The sequence below is a fragment of the Rhinolophus sinicus genome, chromosome 13, assembly GCF_057876585.1.
Source record: "Rhinolophus sinicus isolate RSI-liver-muscle chromosome 13, RSI-T2T, whole genome shotgun sequence".
NCBI classification, from domain to species: Eukaryota; Metazoa; Chordata; class Mammalia; order Chiroptera; family Rhinolophidae; genus Rhinolophus; species Rhinolophus sinicus.
The window spans coordinates 34,453,699-34,474,808 of NC_142513.1; the positions used below are offsets into that span (position 1 = coordinate 34,453,699).

The window sequence follows — 21,110 nt, forward strand, 5'->3', positions numbered from 1 at the left end:
GTAGTTGCTGCCTTAGAACTTACTTGCCTTGAAAGGTGTAGTAATTTGGTGCTTAACAAATCAATTCCTTCTTGCAACACCCTCTGCCTTTTATTTTATTTTTTAAAATATATTTTGGGGCCAGCCCGGTGGCTCAGGCAGTTAGAGCTCCATGCTCCTAACTCCGAAGGCTGTTGTTTCGATTCCCACATGGGCCAGTGGGCTCTCAACCACAAGGTTGCCGGTTGAATTCCTCGAGTCCCACAAGGGATGATGGGTTCCACCCCCTGCAACTAAGATTGAACACGGCACCTTGAGCTGAGCTGCCTCCCGGATGGCTCAGTTGGTTGGAATGCGTCCTCTCAACCACAAGGTTGCCGGTTCGACTCCCAGAAGGGATGGTGGACTGTGCCCCCTGCAACTAGAAAATGGCAACTGGACCTGGAGCTGAGCTGCACCCTCCACAACTAAGATTGAAAGGACAACAACTTGACTTGGAAAAAAGTCCTAGAAGTACACACTGTTCCCCCATACAGTCCTGTTCCCCTTCCCCAATAAAATCTTTAAAAATAAAAAAAGTGAGCAAATTCTTAAAAAAAAGAATTATTTTGTGTTAGTTTCAGGTATACAAAACAACATAATAGTTACACATTTAAACCCCTCATAAAGTGATAACAACCCACCCCCCAATCTACTACCCCTCTGACATCTTATACAGCTGTTACAATACCATTGACTATCTTCCCTATGTTGTACTCCATATCCCGTGATTACATATACCTATATATTTAGTTATAGTTGATATTCAATATTATTCTACTTCAGCTTCAAGTGTCTAGCACATCGGACAAAGTCTATGAAGTGATCACCCTGATAAGTCCAGTGCCCATCTGGCACCTTACAACATCATTGATTATATTCCTCATATTGTATTAACTATCAATTTGTATTTTTTAATGCCTTCACCTTTTTCACCCTGCCCACAACGCCAGTCCCTTCTATCACCCTGATAAATCTATTACCTATCTGACACCATACCTAGTTATTACAATAATATTGACTGTATTTCTTATGCTGTACCTTACATCCCCATGACTACTGTGTAACAACTAATGTGTTCTTCTTAATCCCTTCCACTTCCACCCATCTTTAACCCCCTCCCATCTTAAAGAAGTCCCTCTAAGATTCCTTGTAATACTGGTTTGGTGGCAATGAACTCCTTCAGCTTTTTCTTGTCTGGCAAGCTCCTTATCTGTCCTTCAATTCTAAATCACAGCCTTGTTGGATAGAGCAATCTTGGTTGTGTGTTGTTGCTTTTCATCACTTGGAATATTTCCTGCCAGTCCCTTCTTGCCTGCAAAGTTTCTGTTGAGATCAGCTGTCCGTCTTATGGGGGCTCCCTTGTAGGTAACTGACTGCTTTTCTCTTGCTGCTTTTAAGATTCTTTTTATCTTTAAACTTTGGCATTTTAATTATGATGTATCTTGGTGTTGGCCTCTTTGAGTTTATCCTTTTTGGGACTCTCTGTGCTTCCTGGGCTTGTATGTCTATTTCCTTTACCAGGTTAGGGAAGTTCTCTGTCATTATTTCTTCAAATAGGTTCTCAATTCCTTGTTCGCTCTCTCCTCATTCTGGTATCCCTATAATGCAAATATTGGTTCGCTTGATATTGTCCTGGAGGCCCCTTAAACTTTCCTCAATTTTTTGGATTCTTTTTTCTTTTTGCTGTTCTGGTTAAGTGTTTTCTGCTACCTTATGTTCTACATTCCTGGTTGGATCTTCTGCTTCATTTAATCTATTGTTGATTTCCTATAACATATTCTTCATTTCCATTATTGTATCCTTTATTTCTAACTGATTCTTTTTCATGGTTTCCATCTCAATTTTAATGCTTCCTATCTCTCTGTTGAAGTGCTCTCAGAGATCACTGAGCATCCTTATAACCAGAGTTTGGAACTCTGTTTCTGATAGATTGCTTATCTCCATTTCATTTAGTTCTTTTTCTGGAGCTTTGTTCTGTTCTTTTATTTGGGATATATTTCTCTGTCTCCCCATTTTGGCTGCCTTCTTGTGTTTCTTTCTATGTATTATGTGGGGCTGCTATGTCTTCTGGTCTTAGTAGAGTGGCCTTATTATGTAGTAGGTGTGCTGTGGGGTTCAATGGCACTGTCTTTCTGGTCAACTGAGCCGTGCACTCTAGGTGTGTCCCTTTTGGGGGTTGTATGTGCCCTCCTCTTGTAGTTGAGACTTGGTTGATAATTGCACATCAATGAGAGGGAAAGACCCTTGGGTTCACTACTTGTGAGGACTGGCCTTGACTAGAGTGGAAGAGTTGTGCAGGGGCTGATCCTACAGAGCAGGATCTGCCTCAGCAGGACTCTGGTGTCTGCCCAGTCTGCCCCTTGGGTGTATCCCATTGGAGGCGGATGGGTAATGCTCCAGCTCATTTTGAAGTTGGCCACTGGGGGCGCCAGCCCCAGGACCACCTTGGAGGGGATCCGCTGTAGGTCAAGTTCAGCTACAGCCCATGCCCCACATGGGGCCACCCGGTGGAAACCCCAAAGAAATCCACAGTTGGCTGCCACCCATACCATGCTTGGAAGCACCTTGAGAGGCCAAGCCACAAACCAAGGCTGGTTGCCGCTAGTGCTATGCTGAGGGCTGCTCAGCCAGAGGTACAGGATATGCTCAAGCCAGATGCTGTTTGTCTGGGTTCTGCAAACCTTTGAGAGACCCTAGGAAAGTCTGCAGCTTGAGCCAAGGTAGGCAGTCTGCACAAAAAAGTCACTGAAAGTGGCCTGGGTGTGCCCCAAAATTGGGTGGCGTGGGTCTTGAATTACCAGCGCATAGCAAATGAACGACTGAGAGACTCATATATGGTGGCCACCTGTGTCTGCAAATGAGGAAGGGGGAGGGCTCAGCAAAGAAACAGTGGCGTCCACCAGACCCCCCATCTGGGAGAAAGACTCCTCTCTAGTCCCCATCCCAAGAGAGACAACTCAGTTCCCCACCATTATCTCTCCTGCCTTTCCAGCTGCTGCCCTACTGCTGGAGCTCAGAGCGAGTGACTCTGTTGGTGGGTATGTCTGCATGCAGTCCCTTTAAGCGGAACGCCTGGGAGTGCATCTGCACTCAGTCTCACTCAGTCACAATCTCTGCTGGTTTTCACAACCAGAATTATGGGGACTTCTCTCCCCAGCACTGGAACTCTGGGCTGGGGTGGGGCTGGCACCTCTTGCTCCTCTTGGGGTAAGGGGGACCCCCACAGCCAAAATTTCCCTTCTGATCTTTAATGGCCACACACGGGTGTGGGACTAGCCCGCTCTGTGTCTCTGCCCTTCTTACCAGTCTGGAGGTGCCTTCTTCTGTACGACCTTAATTGAAAGGTGTCATGCGGGAGACCCTGCTCGCTGCGCCATTTGTCGTGCGGGGAGTCCGGCGGGGTCTCTGCTCCCACTCCCCACCCAAGAACGCAGGATATGGTGAGGCCAAAAAGGAACACCACGGAGCCACAGGTAGGGGAGTCATACCACTATATTCTCGCTGGCGGCACTATACTCTCACTGGAGGCTGGATCCACACTGTCCGCAAACCGCCATCCACGCTTGCCAGCCCAGCCGCCATCTTCTTGCTAGCCCCATTCTTTCTCTCTTTCACTCTCCTCTACTCTCCTCCACTCTCCTGGGCTCTCCTTCGTAGCCGCAGCAGTTATATTAGCGGCTAATTGGCTAACTGGCTACAGCTGACGGCCAATCAGCCACAGCTGACGGCCATCTACTACCCGAGCCAGCACTCCTCCACGTGAGGCCGAGAGCCTGTAAACTACTTTCTGGGGCTCTGTCCCCACAAAAGGCTTCGGTTCAGCCTGATATAAGGTGATTGTGGGGACAGAGCCAGGAGTGCAGTTTCCAGGCTCTTGGCCTCACGTGGAAAGGTGCTGGCTCAGGTAGTAAATGGCCATCAACTGTGATCAGATGGCCATCAGCTGTGGCTAGTTGGCCGTCAGCTGTAACCAGTGAGCCATTGGCTACTAATATAACTGCTGTGGCTACGCTAGCAGCAAATGGGGGCTAGCAAGAAGATGGTGGCTGAGTTAGCAAGCAGCGGAGTGTGGATTGCGGATTGCAGAGAGGTGGATGCTGCCAGCGAGAATATAGCGGTATGACTCCCCCATCTATGGCTCTGTGGGTGTTCCTTTTTGGCCTCACCGTATCCTGTGTTCTTGTGTGGGGAGTGGAAGCTGAGACCCTGCGTGACACCCTGAATGACAGGTATGAACCCCCATCCATGGTTCTGTTGGTGTTCCTTTTTGGCCTCGCCATATCCTGCGTTCTTGTGCGGGGAGTGGGAGCTGAGTCCCTGCATTACAGCGATTCTCAATAATGGTTGTTTTGTGGATTAGTTGTACTTTTGATGTGCTTGTGAGAGAAAGTAAGCACAGCATTTACCTACTGCACCATCTTAGCTGTCCTCTCCACTCTCTGCCTTTTAGACACTTGAAGGCCACAGTCTGTTACCTCAATTGTTCTCTTCTACAAAGATGCCCTATTCTGCCTTCCTCATGTGTTATATTTTAGGTTATATTCACCATCTTCTGTGTTCTCTGAATCTGGTCTACATTGTGGATGCCATATTTCTATCATGACCTTATTAAAACAAAGTAGTTACATTTCCTAAAAAGGGGAGGATATCCCAATGTAAATGAAACTGTTACATTTTGCTAGTAAATTATTTGTAAAATGAATGGCTGTCACAAGTCAAAATATGCCAATGCATGCAGGAAAAACACCAAATTCCTAGGAATAGATGAAAACTAACGAACAATGAGAAGTTATTTTGACCAATTTATCAGAAAAGATTATGATTAAGGTATTCAACATCAAGCATTGTCAGAAAATTTTGCTGATGTTGAACTTCCAGCAACATGTGGTTCAATTGAAGAAAGAAAAAAAGTATGTTTAGTCAAATTGGAAAGTTTTATCATTAATAGTTGCAGAATGAATCAGTACTTTGGAAGAAATCCTGGTGGTAATTGAGGAACACACCCTTAAGAAATGTTGCACTACTGATATCCTTCATGGTACTGAGAATGATATCATGCTGGACAAAGACAATTATCAACCAAGTTTTCTAAGTTTAAAACTGATTCAGTGGGACTCTGAATGAGAAGATTTTGGAACATTGTATTTAACTTATACTTAACTTTTTATGTAATGAAAGACTGACATATAAAAATCTATGTCTAAAATGTCTAAAACAACAGTTTTAATAGAAATAAAACAAAAATTCTAATAAGGAAATACTGCTTTATATTTTAATTGACAGCATTTATATAATACAATTATATAACTTACATTTTAAAAGTATATAACTTATTGTTGATGGCGTTTTATAACAGATAAAATATAGGGTTATCATCTCTATCACAATTTTCAGGTTTCTAAGTCTAGTAACTATAAAATAGAGCTTGTTTAACACAAATTGTTCTTAGTCAACTCATGCTGATTGACAAATAGTACTGCTTCATTTTACGGATTTTCATAAACAAACATTTTGAAAATATAATGGAGAATCTTACCCATTAAACTCATCAGCACAATGTGTGATCTGTAGAATTTGACAGCCATCCTCCAAGCCTTGTGGCTCCTTTCCTGCCCTTTTTAGTCACTGATAAGTTGGCAGTGACATCATTTATAAATTCTCTCAGTACCCAAGAATGGAATTGGATTGGGCCAAAATATTTGAACTCACTGCAAAAGATGTTTGTGGCACCCTGCTTCAGGTGCTTCTGAGAAAAGTACATTCTACCTTTTAATTCTGAATATAAATATGCTTGTTTGATTTTAAACACAATTTCTTTTGTTGGGAAGAATTAATAATTTAATGTTTTATACAAATTTTTATCAAAAATTAAAGTTCTAATACTTCTGAGAGCTTATAATAATAAATATCAGTGCCCTGCCCCTTTCCAGGTCATGCTTTATTCTCTTCATAAACAACCTTTTTCAATTATTTTAGCTGTATCCCTCTGATAATTACCACCACTATAACTCCAGATAAGTTGCTCCTATTTTCTGTTAACTTATACACAGCGTGCCAAAAAAATGTTTACACATTTTAAGATAGGAAAAATCTGTATTAAAATGGCACTGATGGTAACCACTTTGAGCACCTCTTATAATTTCAGAAGTCAAATGTGACTTGTATTCATCTTTTGTAATTGGTATAGAGTATTATAATTTTAATACAGTTTTCCTTTCTTAAAATGTGTATACTTTTTTGGCACACTCTGTATACGTTTTTTCTGTATATGTAGATTTGTTATATTATACATATTGATTTAGTTCATCTACATCACTTTCTCACTTTTTCTCCTTGCTTCTCTTTTCAATAGAGTCATAATATTATATTTTGTCAGAACATAATTGTAAAAGTCTGTTTTGGTGTTTCTAATATTTTCAAGGCTCTACTAATTTGGAGCTTTATCATTTGGAACTGTCACCATTTTTAGAAGTTCATTCCTTACTCTTACATATAATTGGTAATATGCCTTTCTTTCCATGCTTCATATTAAAACAATCCGGTCTTAGCCATTCCACTCAATAGTTGATGAAATATTTGAAGAGCACAGGGTCATAAGCAGAATCCTGTGGCAGATTGCCAGAGACTTGCTTTCACAATGGCACCAATCCATTAGTCTATTCTCTTTATATACCATCATCAAAACCTACATTTTTATTTTTCCATCTAGCCCATGAGAACACCATATGAGATTTTGTTAAATGTCTCCCTAAAATCACGATACAAGGTCTGATATTTCAATCAAAATAGAAAATGAATACATTCTTAAACTTTATATTACAATTTTAAGGACAAAGAACTGTTACTTCTTAAACTAGGGGATTGACAACAGAGTTCAGTTCCTAAAGGCATAATAGCTCAAACATGTGGTTTATAAGTATAATTTGTGTAATCTACTAATCCATAAACTGAAATATATATATATATATATAATGTAACTAATTTCTCTTCGGTCTCCAAGGTTCCCTTTTTAGGAAAACTGACCATAAATTCTATTATCACTCATGGAAGGTGTCTGGAATCCTGGTACTCCACTAACCCATGTAGTTTATGTTGAAAATGGTTAAATTGGCTCCTTTTAAGATCTCTCTAGCCAACATTGGATTTTTTTTTCTTGCGACTCCCAGCAAGTTTTGATTCTGCTCAGTTTAGAATCTGAATTATTTATATGGAAACTTTGATAGTAAACAAATATACTGACCTTTATATAAGGAAATGAAGATACTGTTCTATTTAGTTGAGCTTGTATTTTAAGATGCTTTCACCAATGGTGTATCATTTTGTGCAGAAAGTACCATACATTTTGGCCTGATCTTTCTGGAGAAATTTGTGAGGTCATGAAGTTTATGAAGTGAATTGTGTGGGAGTTAAATTTTCATCCTGTGACTGGGAGAAGAGCTTTCCTTTGTATAAAGTTCATTCTAGAAAGTAAGAACTAAAACCATGATGTTACCAGCTTTAAAGAATCATCCCTTACGGCACATTCCCTTTCTCTTTAGCAGAGAAACAACAATGGGTGATTTTGAGTTAATTCTCTGGAAGGTTCAACTTTATTTATTTTTAAATTTTAAAATACTGCTTAAAACATGACAGGCACTAGAGGAAGACAAAAGATGTTATGGGCTCTCCTGTAGTAAATATCCTGATTATAGTCAGTCCTGTCCTATTCCTCTACATTTGGGCATTATCACCTAACGACTTTACAATAATCAGTTTTTGGCATTTGATCTTTTTCTGAGATAAGGGCTGAGATAAAATGAGATAGAATGATTAAATCTTAATCGAGAAAAAAATGCTGCAAATTGAAAGAAGCTACATAATAGTGATGACATCAATGGCACTTGCAGTGGTCTGTAAAGGTCAAGCTCTGCAAATTACATTTGTTTATAAGACTTGATTCTGAACTCAACCATTGTGCTGTGGTTTCTAAGGAACTGTTCTAGTAGCTGGAATTTGAATGGAAAGAGTTAAATATTGAGGATACTTTATTATATTTCAAAGCAAATTACTCAGGTTTCATAATAACAATTTAAAAATTAAATATTCCTCCTTTTACTTGTTATATAAGAAATTGTTATTAAAAGAGAAAAAGATTCAGCGAGTTTCCGTTAATTGTTGTACAGACTTGAAAGCATCTGAGATCTTTACTTTCAGCTCAAATTGCATACCAAGCAAAAGTGTGAATCAATTCTAATGAGCAACTCAGATCCTGTCAGCATCATTAACACAAAAAGAGCATTAATGTCAGGATGAAATGCTTTACATAGGTAATCCTAGAATTATCAAAGTGATTGTTAGGTTGATATAAAAAAATTTTTCAGTAGTAGTACAGTGCTGATATCTATAGTCCCTGTATGAAACATTTGCATAATTCAAATCTGAAATAAATGAAGAATATATGGAGTCTGCCGTTGTGATAGAATTATTCTAGAATCACAAAGCATGGTAAAATCCTTCTCTTTTATATATCAATTATAGTTATTTTTAGATAATAGAATGGATTTTCTTATAATCCACAGTAAAACTGTTTTAAATTTTGTCAACAAGGGAGTACATGCATCTAAGTTAATTTTTTCTGATATCTAAGTAATGTATACCCATGAATAAAAAACTTAGAGAAAAAAATAACCAGAAAAGTAACTTTAAAAAGAAAATAGCTACAAATAATACTACCATTTAGAGATTACCAAAATTAACTTAAATTTTAAGGTTATATGACGTAGATGATTCATTTCTTGAATCTTAAAGCACATGAGGCTTAATGCTACCTTCTTGTTTGGCAAAATTACAAATTTCCTACTGAAACAGTTCATCAATATCAAGAAAAGAGTGAGTGTTTCTAATTTTGAGTGTTTGCTTGCTGAATGAGAATCAGAGAAATAAAAGACAATAATTTATCTACCTCTGGCTGGTATAGTACAATATCTCATAGAATATCCTAGAGGCTATGACTCAGTTTTGTTTGCTATTTCTTCACTTTCCACTATTTTCATGAAGACTACTCCATCAATTAATAGTTTTCCTTATTCAGAAAGTACAGATTCTTCTCTCTCTGTTTCTCTCTCTGTCTCTCTCTCTCTCTCTCTCTCTCTCTCTCTCTCTCTCTCTCTCTCTCTGTCTATCTCTCTCACCCCCCCTTTTTTTTTCATTAGTTTCAGGTGCACAAAACAATGCAATAGCCAGACATTTTACCCCTCACAAAGTGACAACTCCCTTCCCCCAATCTACTGCCCCCCTGACATCGTACATATCTATTACAATTCCATTGACTCTATTCCCTATGCTGAACTCCATACCCTGTGACTATATTAAATTATAGTTGGCATACAATATAATTCAGCTTCAGCTTCAGGTGTACAGCACAGTGGCCAGGCATCTACACCGTCCATGAAGTGGTCTCCCTAATAAGACATGTGTCCATCTGATACCCTACAAAATCTTTACAACATTATTGACTATATTCCCCAAACTGTCAGAAAGTACAGATTCTTTGAAAATGAATTAAATGAACTCTGTTCATAATTTTAAAAACTTTTGTTGCCCTTATTGAGATTTCCTTCAGTTGATTCGGAATTTTGTGAGATGAAACATTTGAGATTCATGAGAAGAAATAATTATGCTTGTTTTCCTCCATCCAACTTCTCTTTATACATAGCCTGAAACTGCATTTCCCCCCACCCCCTCAATGCCACCGTATAATATGAAGTCATATTTTTTTTGTTTTTCCTTTTAAATTCAGATCTCTCCTAGATCTCCCGCACTCCAGGTTCTTCCATCTATTACATTTCAGTCTTTCTGATTGTTCTTCCTTTTTCCCCCCAGAGGTACATGTCTTCATTCTTTTCATTTACTCTTTCTATCTTACCCGCCTCCTCTCTCTATCTCTATGTCTGTGTCTATCTCTATTCCTCTCATTCTCTTTCATTATCATTTTCACTACACAATTCCAGCTTCTTTAGCCAGATTTCTGTTGCTATGTTGTCCTCACAGTTCCCAGTAATATTTCCTGAGTCTGGGAAGTATTCCTGTACCAGACTCGCACAAACAACCTGAGAAGAAAGGTGGTCACATGGCCAGCCCTATTAGAGAGCTGTGATCATATGGCATGTGGCCAGCCTGGTCCCAGCAACCAGCCATCAAACTAAGCATTGTTTGTAGCATAGAATCTCTAACTAGTTGTGCTTTGTATAAGGAGATAAATCAATGACAAGAAGACTTGCTATTGGAAACATTTTCTAATGGTGATGACTGTGATGATAGCCTAAATTTCAGAATAGAATCCAGCTGTAGCACTGGATAAGGTCCTGTAAGCTCCCTGCTCATTCAGATGTTAACAGTTTGGTCATTAGATCATGAAGAATTCAGGGGAAGATGGGACATCAGAGCAGCTTGGTACAGAGACTTTGCAACCAGTGTTGTAGCATTTCAATAAACAGTTTGGTTGCATTTTGTATATCAGGTCAATGTCAGCCTTTCAGGTGATAAGTTTGTCTTCACGCACATTCTGTCCTCTTGTCTTCCTGATACAAACACACACATATACTAAACAGATATTATCCCCATTTTACTGATGAGGAAATTGAGACTCAGAGAGGGCAGGCCACAAGGGCCAGTGTTGGAGCAGAGCTATAAAGCCAGGACTAAATGACTCCAAAGACAAAGTTGTTGGGGCAAAAATTGTTACATGACGTTATTCATTTACATCTTTTAATATTGGCTAAGGGATCTTGCAGATATTATTTGGTTTTTGCAACAACCTTATGAAACAGTGTGGACTTTATTATCAATCCCCTTTTCAGATTTGGAAAAACTGAGATTTAGAGAAATAACTTCTTCAGTGTTACTGACAGAATGAACAAAAGATGGAAGATCATTAAGATGTAGAATCTGGATTCACATACTGTTGAACTTTCTGATTCTGGAACCCCTGCTCTGCTACTACACCATGCCTAAAGTCTATAATTGTACATTTTGCGAGAATATTATCCCCCAAATGTCTACTCTTCTCTACAAAGATGGCTATGATAGCACATGGCCAGTGGTCATACATTTAGAGTTGTTTTTTCTGACATTGAGTTAGCACTCAGCCAATTATTTTACAACCTGATTCTTCTTAAAACCAATGGCAAGCAACTGATGGCCAATTAACTGTGATTAGAGGGCAGTATGTGACCATGCAACAGAACCATACAAACTAGAGTATGTGGAATAGCAAATAATAAGTGTCGAAGAAACAGTTGTTGACTTAATTAATTAATACACCCACTGACAAATACAGTACATGTTCACTAGTTTGGAAAGGAATTAGGTGACATCATTCTTAGTGATGGATATGATGGTAACATTTGGTCTATCTTGGAAATATATCTATCCACCTATATACATATGTACAAGGGTTCAAAAAAATGTATACACATGACTTGTATTCATCTTTTATTATCAGCATATATTGAGCATTACAATTTTAATACAGTTTTTTCCTTTCTTAAAAATGTGTATACATTTTTTTGGCACCATCTGTATAGATAGATAGATAGATAGATAGATAGATAGATAGATAGATAAATATATATATAGATATGTATTTATCAGGCCTATTCGTCTCAATTTATTTTCTTTTAATTTTTATTAAATTTATTGTGGTGATATTGGTTAGTAAAATGATATTGGTTAGTAGAATTATATACAATTCTATAATACATCACATATATCAAACTGTATGCTCACCATCCAGAGTCAGTTCTCCTTCCATCACCATAGATTTGACCCCCTTTACCCTCTTCTACCATCCGCCCTCCCTCCTTACTCTCTGGTAATCATTAAACTGTTGTCTGTGTCTATGAGTTTTTGTTTGTCTCGTTCGCTTGTTGCTTTCAGTTTTATATCCCACATATGAATGAAGTCACATGGTTCTCGACTTCTGTGACAACAAAGATGGATCTTGAGGTTATCATGCTAACAGAAATAAGTCAGACAGGAACTTTATATTTTTGATTGACCAAATATGGAGAATGAAGATTAAATAACTCATATTTTATGATAACATTTATAAATCTGTTTACTGTTTTGTAAATATAATTATTTATATTTAATTGCAAAAAATTTCATGGGGTAAAAATAGTATTCAACAGTTTAATTACAATTAATTAATTAAAATACACAGATATTTAAAATGATGTTGATCTGTATGTATTTACATAGAAAGATATCTATAATATATTGTTAAGTGATTAAAAAGATTAAGAAACAGCAATTAGAATATGATCTCATTTTTGTAAAACTAATTCTACATAGTTATGAAATTCTAGAAGAATAATGGTGGGAATAATATTTATATGCTTTCTTTATAATTAATGATTACAGAGTTCCAGGAATGGAATTAAGTGCCTTCATACATTATTTTAATCCTTACAATAACTCCATAAATTAATTCATCATTATTTATTATGTAATTAATTATGTTTATACATAATTAAATATTATATAGACATATATTAATTAATTATGTCTCTTGTCCCAGGCTCTGTGATAAATACTAGAGATACAGCAGCGAACCAGACAGACACAGTATCCAATATTTTAACATTATCCTAACTCTACAGATAAAAATTAGAGAGGTTAGCCCACCCATCAGGGGGCTTCTGGTTCAACTTCTGGTTTAACTAAACATACAGACTCACAAGACTCCCATAGGCTACAGTTGCCACCAGTCTATTCAGGTGATTATAGCACAGGAACCAGTTTGCTGGAAGAGATCATCAGGCCTTCCTTTCTGTGAGAGTCCTTGAAGCAGTTCGCACGGTCTTCTAGCAGCAATCATTGTCGGTCCCTCAAATGATGGCTCAAACTCAAGGAATGAGATCCACACTGGGTGGGTGTGGGATACACTTTAACATAAAAGTTTCATTCCCCATGTAACAACTCCATACAGTGTCCAGGGTCCCCATAAGAATCACTACCACTGTCAGGTATCTATATTTCATTATAGTTTCCCCCAGTTCAAAGGAATTTTGCCAGTCAGGTCATTTCGATCATAAGCAATGCTGCCTAGAAACACAGTTAACATTTTACTACTATAAGATTACCACGGAAACAACTAGCAAGTGAACCAAAAGGTAAAATTATCATGCAGAAGAAGGGGAAAGGGTTTTGTTAAGCAGCTATACAATAAGCAATTGGCAGAGTAGATTTGGACTTAAACCTTTTCAATTCCAAAGCCTAGCTAGCTTCTGACTTTACTAAATTGTTAAAAAAAAAAAAAGTCTCTGGGAGTAAAGCTTTTAGACAACTTTTACTTTCTTCTTCATACTTTCTGAATTCTCAAATTATTTTTTTGTAATGAGCATGAATTTCTTTTGTGATCAGAAATAAATATTTTCATTAAAAAGACCGGTGACGTGAAAACATGCTTTTGCTACAGCATTAAGTGAAAGTAGCCAGAAACAAGATGATATATGCACTTGCATTATGATTGGGATGATGCCAAAAGAAATATGCAGAGGGGAAGAAGCCAAGGAAAAATACAAAGCAACCCTAACCGTATTTGAGTCAGGATAGTTGGCTTATGAAGAGCTTTTTTTTTTTTTACTTTTTCTCTGCTTTCCAGATTTTCTATGAAATACTTATGTTATTCTTGGAATAAAACAAACACGTTTCTTAAAGCAGAAAAGGAAATGTATTTAGCTTATAAAATATTTCAAATGTAAAAACCAGGAAAACATCATTCTAAGATAATAGATTTAGTTTTGTATTTCTTTGTATAGGTGAATATATTTTATATACAATTTAAGTTAAGGGTTCAGAGTTCTCAAATTTTCTCAAAAAACCTGGACATGGAAGATGGGAATGTGGATTAGAGAGCAGTTCTGTTCCATTCCTGAAAGCCACCCATGTAACCGTAAGAATTTGCCCAGGGCTACAGCTGTGTCTCTGCGCTGACACTACTATTTCGGTGCATTACAGTAACTTCCGTAGGTCTAGGGTCACGTAGTAGCGTGGGAATACTATTGCCCAACTCCTTTCACATGTTACTTGTCTATAGTTATTTCAAGATGTAGCTATTTAAGATTTAATTTTCTTTTAAAACTCACATTTTGGGCTTTACATGATCCTTCTTTAGCCAAGGACTCATATAATTGGATAGCTGCTGTTATGTTTTGCATGCCCAAATTTCCAAATAGCAAGGCATCAGCCATTTTCTCCATAGCTTTCAAGTTCCCCATGTCAGCTGCTTTGGCAAAAAGTATGTAGGCTCTGTTTCAAGAATATGAAGTTAGAAGTTTGATTATCCAAAATTACATTTTCTGCTCCCTCCTTCATACATACTACTTCTCTCTAACAAGTAGGATGCAGATGTCACTGCTCCTAACAATACGGTTTAGCTGAAGTCCATTACATCTCTAGACCAGTAGATCTTTTAAATCCCTAGATTAGCGTAAGATTATTGTTTCAAATATACTGGAGATGCCAAAATAAAGTATACACATTTTAAGAGATGGTAACACTTTGGTCAGTGTTGCTCAAGCAGTAGTTCACCATAATCAGAAGTGTCTGTATGCTGATGGTTACTACTTTGAGCGCCTCTTGTAATTGTGGTAGTCAAATGTGACGTGTACTCATATTTTGTTATCAGTATACATTGAGTATTACAATTTTAATAGTTTTTTCCTTTCTTATAATGTGTATACATGGGGTGGCTGTTTTGTTTAGTGGTTAGAGCACAGTGCTCATAACACCAAGGTCGTTGGTTCAATTCCCACATGGGCCAGTGAGCTGCGCCCTCCACAGCTAGATTGAAAAAAAAAAGTGTATACATTTTTTTGACATCTTCTGTATATGACAAATAGTGAAGCTGCTAGAAAGTAGAAATATATAGGATACATTAGGCTTGAAGCTTATATACCAAGTGAGGTGAGAAATTGAGGCACTTGTCCTACAATAGTGAACTCTCCATGACCACTCTCATTATATGAGTATTTGTTTTGTAAAATTAACTCTGAATTATATCACAATATAATTAATATCAATTAAAGATAATCAAAACTGGAATGTCACATCTAGGAAGTTACTATTATGAGAAAAATGGTCCTTTAATATTATGAAATAATTTTCTAAAACAGAACATGTTCTTCAGCACATCAAAAACAGACTGTGTAGAAAAACAATAACCAAACAAAACGTAATGGTTATTAGGGCTCTAGAGTCTAACTGCCTGGGTTCAAATCCTGGCCTACTTATTAGTGTGAGAGCTTCAGGCAAGTTATTTAACTTCCCCCTTTTCTCATGTATGGAATGGGAATAATAATAGCACCTACTTCATAGGGTTGCTGGGAAGATTCAATGAGATAATCCATGTAAGGTGCTTGGCAGAGTACCTGGTACAGAGTAAGTACTCAATATATTTAGCTATGATTATTATTATTATTATCATTATTATTACTATTGCATAGATTCTAAAGTTTTATAACATCGTAATTTTTTTCTCCTGTAGTTAGTGGGTAAATGGTGTAAAGCTTAGTGATTACAAATATAGATGCCATAGGATTGCATTACACTGCATTTTTTGTGCTGGCAGAAGTCACCTGGACCTGATCTCTATAACAAGTAGTGATAGAGAGCCTTGCAATATTAAAACTTGTGTCAGAGACAGACAGTACTTTTGGGATTGATTTTTACTTTTATAACTTCCTTTTTGCTTACGGTAAGATTATAAAGCATTAACTTCTACCTATGACCCTAATTCAAATGCAGCAATAAACACACAAATCTAGCACTGCTATCAACTCAGAAAGATTAGAAGATTCAGCTTTATGTACCTCTTATTCAGGCTGATATTAAAATAACCTACTTTTGGTCAAAAGCTGGAGCAGAATAGAATGCTCAAAAAGGTCTGGGACTGAGTGGTATGCAGGTAGGCATTAGGGTCCTGGGTGGCAAAACAGAGAATAGACTCCAGTTAAATAAAAAAAAGTCAGGAGGTTAAGCCAGAAATTGATCACAGTCAGAGCAAGCTGCAATTCTGAGGCCCGGAAGGCAAAAAATGAGATGGAAGATCTCAAAGGTCAATGAATGTAAATGCATGGCGTGCAGGGATAGGCTTGGCATCAGGATACAGACTCCCTGCAGCTCCTCTGTTTCATGGGTTTGCTGCTGCAGTTCCATTGCCTGTTGGATGCTTGGACTAGAAGGGCACCAACCTGAGATGGGCTGCAGGAGCCAGCAGTATTCCCATTCCCTGGTCCCAGGGTCAGAAAGACATTACAAAATCAATCCTTCTATGCATATTTGATTCCAAGGGAGGGGTGGGTATCTATGTCACCCATCAGGAAACTCCAAGGTGCTATAAGGAATACTAGAAGCAGGACTCAGGACTGGAGAAAATTGTTTGTAAAGTAGGTAGGATTAAGATCTGGGCTGTAATCCCTAAGAGGGAAAGAGAAAAAGAAACTGCGCAGCAGGGGCAGATCCCCAAAAGAACTTTAGTTAGGTATCTGGACTATCTCTAAAGGATCTGGTATTGGATGCTAAGGTGGGTGCTGGGGAAGGGGGAGGCTAAATGGATCCCTAGGACACATCAGAAACTTGGTGTGGGACAGCAGCAAATCTTCACACTTGCTTTGGTGATGAGGAGTAATTCTTAATGACAGCTAACCCTGGCTGTCACTGAGACTTCTTGACTTCCTCGGATAAGTTTGTGTTTCCCTGATATGCTTGCTTAACATCTGTACTTCTTTTCACTTATTTATTTTTTAATTTTTAAAGATTTTTATTAAAATATAGCTAATATACAATATTATATTAGTTTCAGGTATACACCATATTTATTTACCATTTATATACCTAAAGAAGTGATCACCATGATAAGTCCAGCAACCATCTGACACCATGCCACGCTATCACAGTATTATTGACTATATTCCCTATGCTGTGTATTACATCCCTAAGACTTATTTGTTTTATACCTGGACATTTGAACCTCTTATTCCCCTTTACATTCCCCCCTTTTAAATTTTCAATTACAGTTGACATTCACTATTATTTTATATTAATTTCAGATGTACAGCATAGTAATTAAACATTTATATAATTTAAGGAGTGATCCCTCTGACTAGTCCCCACCTGGCACTATACATTACCGTATTATTGACTATATTCCCTATGCTTTATTTTACATCCCAATGACTATTTTGTAAGTATTAATTTGTACTTCTTAAAGCCTTCACTTTTTTCACCCTGCCCACAACTCTCCTCCCATCTATCACCCTGATAAATCTAGTACCCATCTGACATCATACATAGTTATTACAATACTACTGACAATATTCCTATACTATACCCTACATCCCCGTGACTACTGTGTAACAACCAATTTGTACTTCTTAATCCCTTCTGCTTTTTCACCCACCCCCAAGCCCCATTTGGCAACTATCAAAATATTCTCTGTACCTATGAGTTTGTTTCTGTTTTGTTTGTTTATTTCATTCTGTAGATTTCAGTTCTAAGTGAAATCATGCGACATTTGTCTTACTACACTCAGCACAATAACCTCTAGGACCATCCATGTTGTTGCAGATGGCAAGATTTTATTTTATTTTTTTATAGCTGGGTAATATCCCACTGTATATATGTACCAGCTGTTCTTTATCCATTCATCCATTCAGGGTCAACCAGGTTGCCTTCATATCTTGGCATTGTAAATAATGCTGCAATGAACATATGGATGCAATCATCTTCTCAAAGTAACGTTTTGGATTTCTTTAGATAAAAACCCAGTAGTAGGATTACTAGGTCCTTCTTTGTCTCTTGTTACACCCTTTGTTTTAAAGTCTATTTTGTCTGCTATAAGTATTGCTACTCCAGATTTTTTCTTCTTTCATTTCCATTTTCATGAATTTTTTCCCATTCCTTTGCTTTCAGTCTCTGTGTGTCTTTCTATCTGAAGTGAGTCTCTTATAGGCAGCATATGTATAGGTCTTGTTTCTTATCCATTAAGCCACCATATATGTTTTGATTGGAGCATTTAATTTATTTACACTTAAAGTAATTGTTGATGTGTAGTTATTACCATTTTATTCATTTTTTTTTCAATTTTTTTCTTTTTAAAGCAGTCTCTCTAAGATTCCTTGTAATACTGGTTTGGTGGTGATAAACTCCTTTAGCTTTTTCTTGTCTGAGAAGCTCTTTATCTGTTCTTTTTTTTGGGGGGGGTAATGATGGGATATATATATATATATATATATATATATATATATATATATATATTTAACAGGACTTTATTGGGGAACAGTGTGTACTTCCAGGACTTTTTTCCAAGTCAAGTTGTTGTCCTTGCAGTCTTAGTTGTGGAGGGCACAGCTCAGCTCCAGATCCAGTCCAACAGGCAACCTTGTGGATGAGAGGACGTGCTCTAACCAACTGAGCCATCCAGGAGCTCAGCAGCAGCTCAGCTCAAGGTGCCGGGTTCAATCTTAGTTGCAGAGGGCGCTGCCCACCATTCCTTGCAGGACTCGAGGAGTTGAACCAGCAATCTTGTGATTGAAGCCCACTGGCCCATGTGGGAATCGAACCGGCAGCCCTCGGAGTTAGGAGCACAGAGCTCCAACCGCCTGAGCCACCGGGCCGGCGCTCTTTATCTGTCCTTTGATTGTAAATGATAGTTTTGCTGAGTAATCTTTATTGTAGGTCCTTGCTTTCATCACTGAATATTTTGTGCCAATCCCTTCTCGCCTGCAAAGTTTCTGTTGAGAAATTAGCTGACAGTCTTATGGGGGCTCCCTTGTAGGTAACTAATTAACTGCTTTTCTCTTGCTGCTTTTAAGATTCTTTGTCTTTAACATTTGGCATTTTAATTATGATGTGTCTTGGTGTGGGCCTCTTTGGGTTCACCTTTTTGGGACTCTGTGCTTCCTGGGCTTGAATATCCATTTTCTTCACCAGATTAGGGAAGTTTTCTGTCATTATTTCTTCAAATAGGTTTTCAATTCCTTGCTCTCTCTTTTCTTCTGGTACCCCTGTAATGCGAATGTTGGTATGCTTGATATTGTGCCAGAGGCTCCTTAAATTATCCTCATTTTTTTGTATTGTTTTCTTTTTGCTACTCTGATTGGGTGTTTTCTGCTACCTTATCTTCTAAATCACTGATTCAATCCTTTGCTTCATCTATTCTGTTGATTTCCTCTAATGCATTCTTCATTTCACTTATTGTATTCTTCATTTCTGACTTGTTCTTTTTTATGTTTTTATCTCCATTTTTATGTTTCCTGTCTCTTTGTTGAAGTTCTCCTTGTGATCATTGAGCATTCTTATAACCAGTGGTTTGAACTCTGTGTCTGGTACATTGCTTGTCTCCATTTTGTTTAGTTCTTTTTTCCAGAGCTTTGTTCTGTTCTTTACCTGTCTCCCGATTTGGCTGCCTCCCTGTGTTTGTTTCCATATATTAGGTAGGGTTGCTATGACTCCTGGTCTTAGTAGGTTGCCCTTATGTAGTAAGTGTCCTATAAGGCTCAGTGGCACAATTTCCCTGATCACTAGAACCAGGTGCTCCAGGTGTGTCTCTTGTGTGTGTTGTGTGTGTCTTCCTGTTGTGGTTGAGCCCTGGTTGCTGTTTGCACATCAATGGGAGGGACTGACCCTTGGGCTGATTGGTTGTGAGGACTGGCCATGACTACAGTGGATGAGTTGTGGTGTACAGGCTCACCCTATAGAGCAGGATTCACTTTAGCAGGGCTCTGGTGCCTGCTTGGTCTGCCCTTTGAGCATGCCATCCTTGGAGGCAGCTAGGTGATGCTCCAGCTCAGTCCAAAGCTGGCCATTGGGTATGGCAGCCCTGGGACCTCCTGGGAAAGGACCTGCTGTAGGCAAAATTCAGCTGCATCCTGTGCCCTGCCCAGGGCTTCCTGGCATGAGCCACGAAACAATCCATACATGGTCTCCACACACACTGTACTTGGAGCTGCCTTGAGAGGCCAAGCTACAAACCAAGGCTGGCTCTTGCTAGTGCAGGGCTTAGGGCTGGTCAGCTAAAGGTACAGGACATGCTGAAGCCAGATGCTGCTTGTTTGGTTTTGTGAACCTTTGTGAGATTTTAGGAAAGTCTGCAGCATGAACCAAGGCAGGTGATTTTTACAGAAAAGCCACTGGAAGCGACTTGGGTGTGCCTGAAAATTGGGTGGGGTGCGGTCTCAGAATTCCCAGGGTGGGGCCAAGTTGATGAAGACTCAAATATGGCGGCTGTCTCCACCTGCATGCCAGGAAGGGGGGTGGCTCAATGAAGAAACAATGGCTTCAGCCAGCTCTTCCGTCTGGGAGAAATCTGCTTCTCCAGCCCGCAGCCTGAATCCAGACAACGCAGTTCCTCCGATTATGTCCCTGGTGCCTTGTAAGCTGTTGCCACAGCACTGGAGCTCAGAGTGAGTGAGTCTGTCTGTGAGTAAGTCTGTGTGTGGGCCCTTTAAAAGGAGTGGCTCCATCTCACTCAGCCACAGTCTCCACTGTTTATCACAGCCAGAAGCTGTGGGGACTTCTTTCCCTTGCAGTAGAACTCTGGGCTGGGAAGCCTGGTGTGGTGCTGGGACCTCTTGCTTCTCTGTGGGGGATCCTCCACAGTCAAGACATCCCTCCTGGTTTTTAATGGTCACATGTGAGTGTGAGACCAGCCTGTTCCACCTCTCATGTCTCTGTCCCTGCTACCAGTCTTGAGGTAGCTTCTATATGTCCTTAGTTGCAGGGCTTCGGTTCAGCTAGACTTCAGGTGATTCTCAGTGATGGTTGTTCTGTAATTTAGTTGGAATTATGATGTGGTTATGAGAGGAGGTAAGCACAGTGTTTACCTACTCTGCTATCTTGACCAGAAAAATCAACATCTGTACTTAATAGTACTAAATTGTTCAATAATTCTCCTCTCATCCATACAAAGAGGCTGAATGAATGAATGAATGAATGAATGAATGAATGAATGAGAGGACGAGCTCCCTTTCTTCTTGTTGACTTTGAAAGAATTACAGGATCTTTCTGACTTTCCATTTCCTCCTCTGTAATTTGGGGACAATAGT

At 38.7% G+C, this 21,110-nt stretch overlaps 1 protein-coding gene across 3 annotated transcripts in view; it reads right to left on the reverse strand.

Annotated features, from left to right (window-relative positions):
- SEL1L2 (SEL1L2 adaptor subunit of SYVN1 ubiquitin ligase) overlaps window positions 1-21,110 on the reverse strand; it is an 83,609-nt gene that overhangs the window by 61,240 nt on the left and 1,259 nt on the right. For all 3 annotated transcript variants that reach the window (XM_074317677.2, XM_074317676.2, XM_074317675.2), the window contains exon 2: window positions 14,151-14,313. In XM_074317677.2, the coding sequence (XP_074173778.1) occupies window positions 14,151-14,313 (163 nt within the window). The remainder of the gene's footprint in view (window positions 1-14,150; window positions 14,314-21,110) is intronic.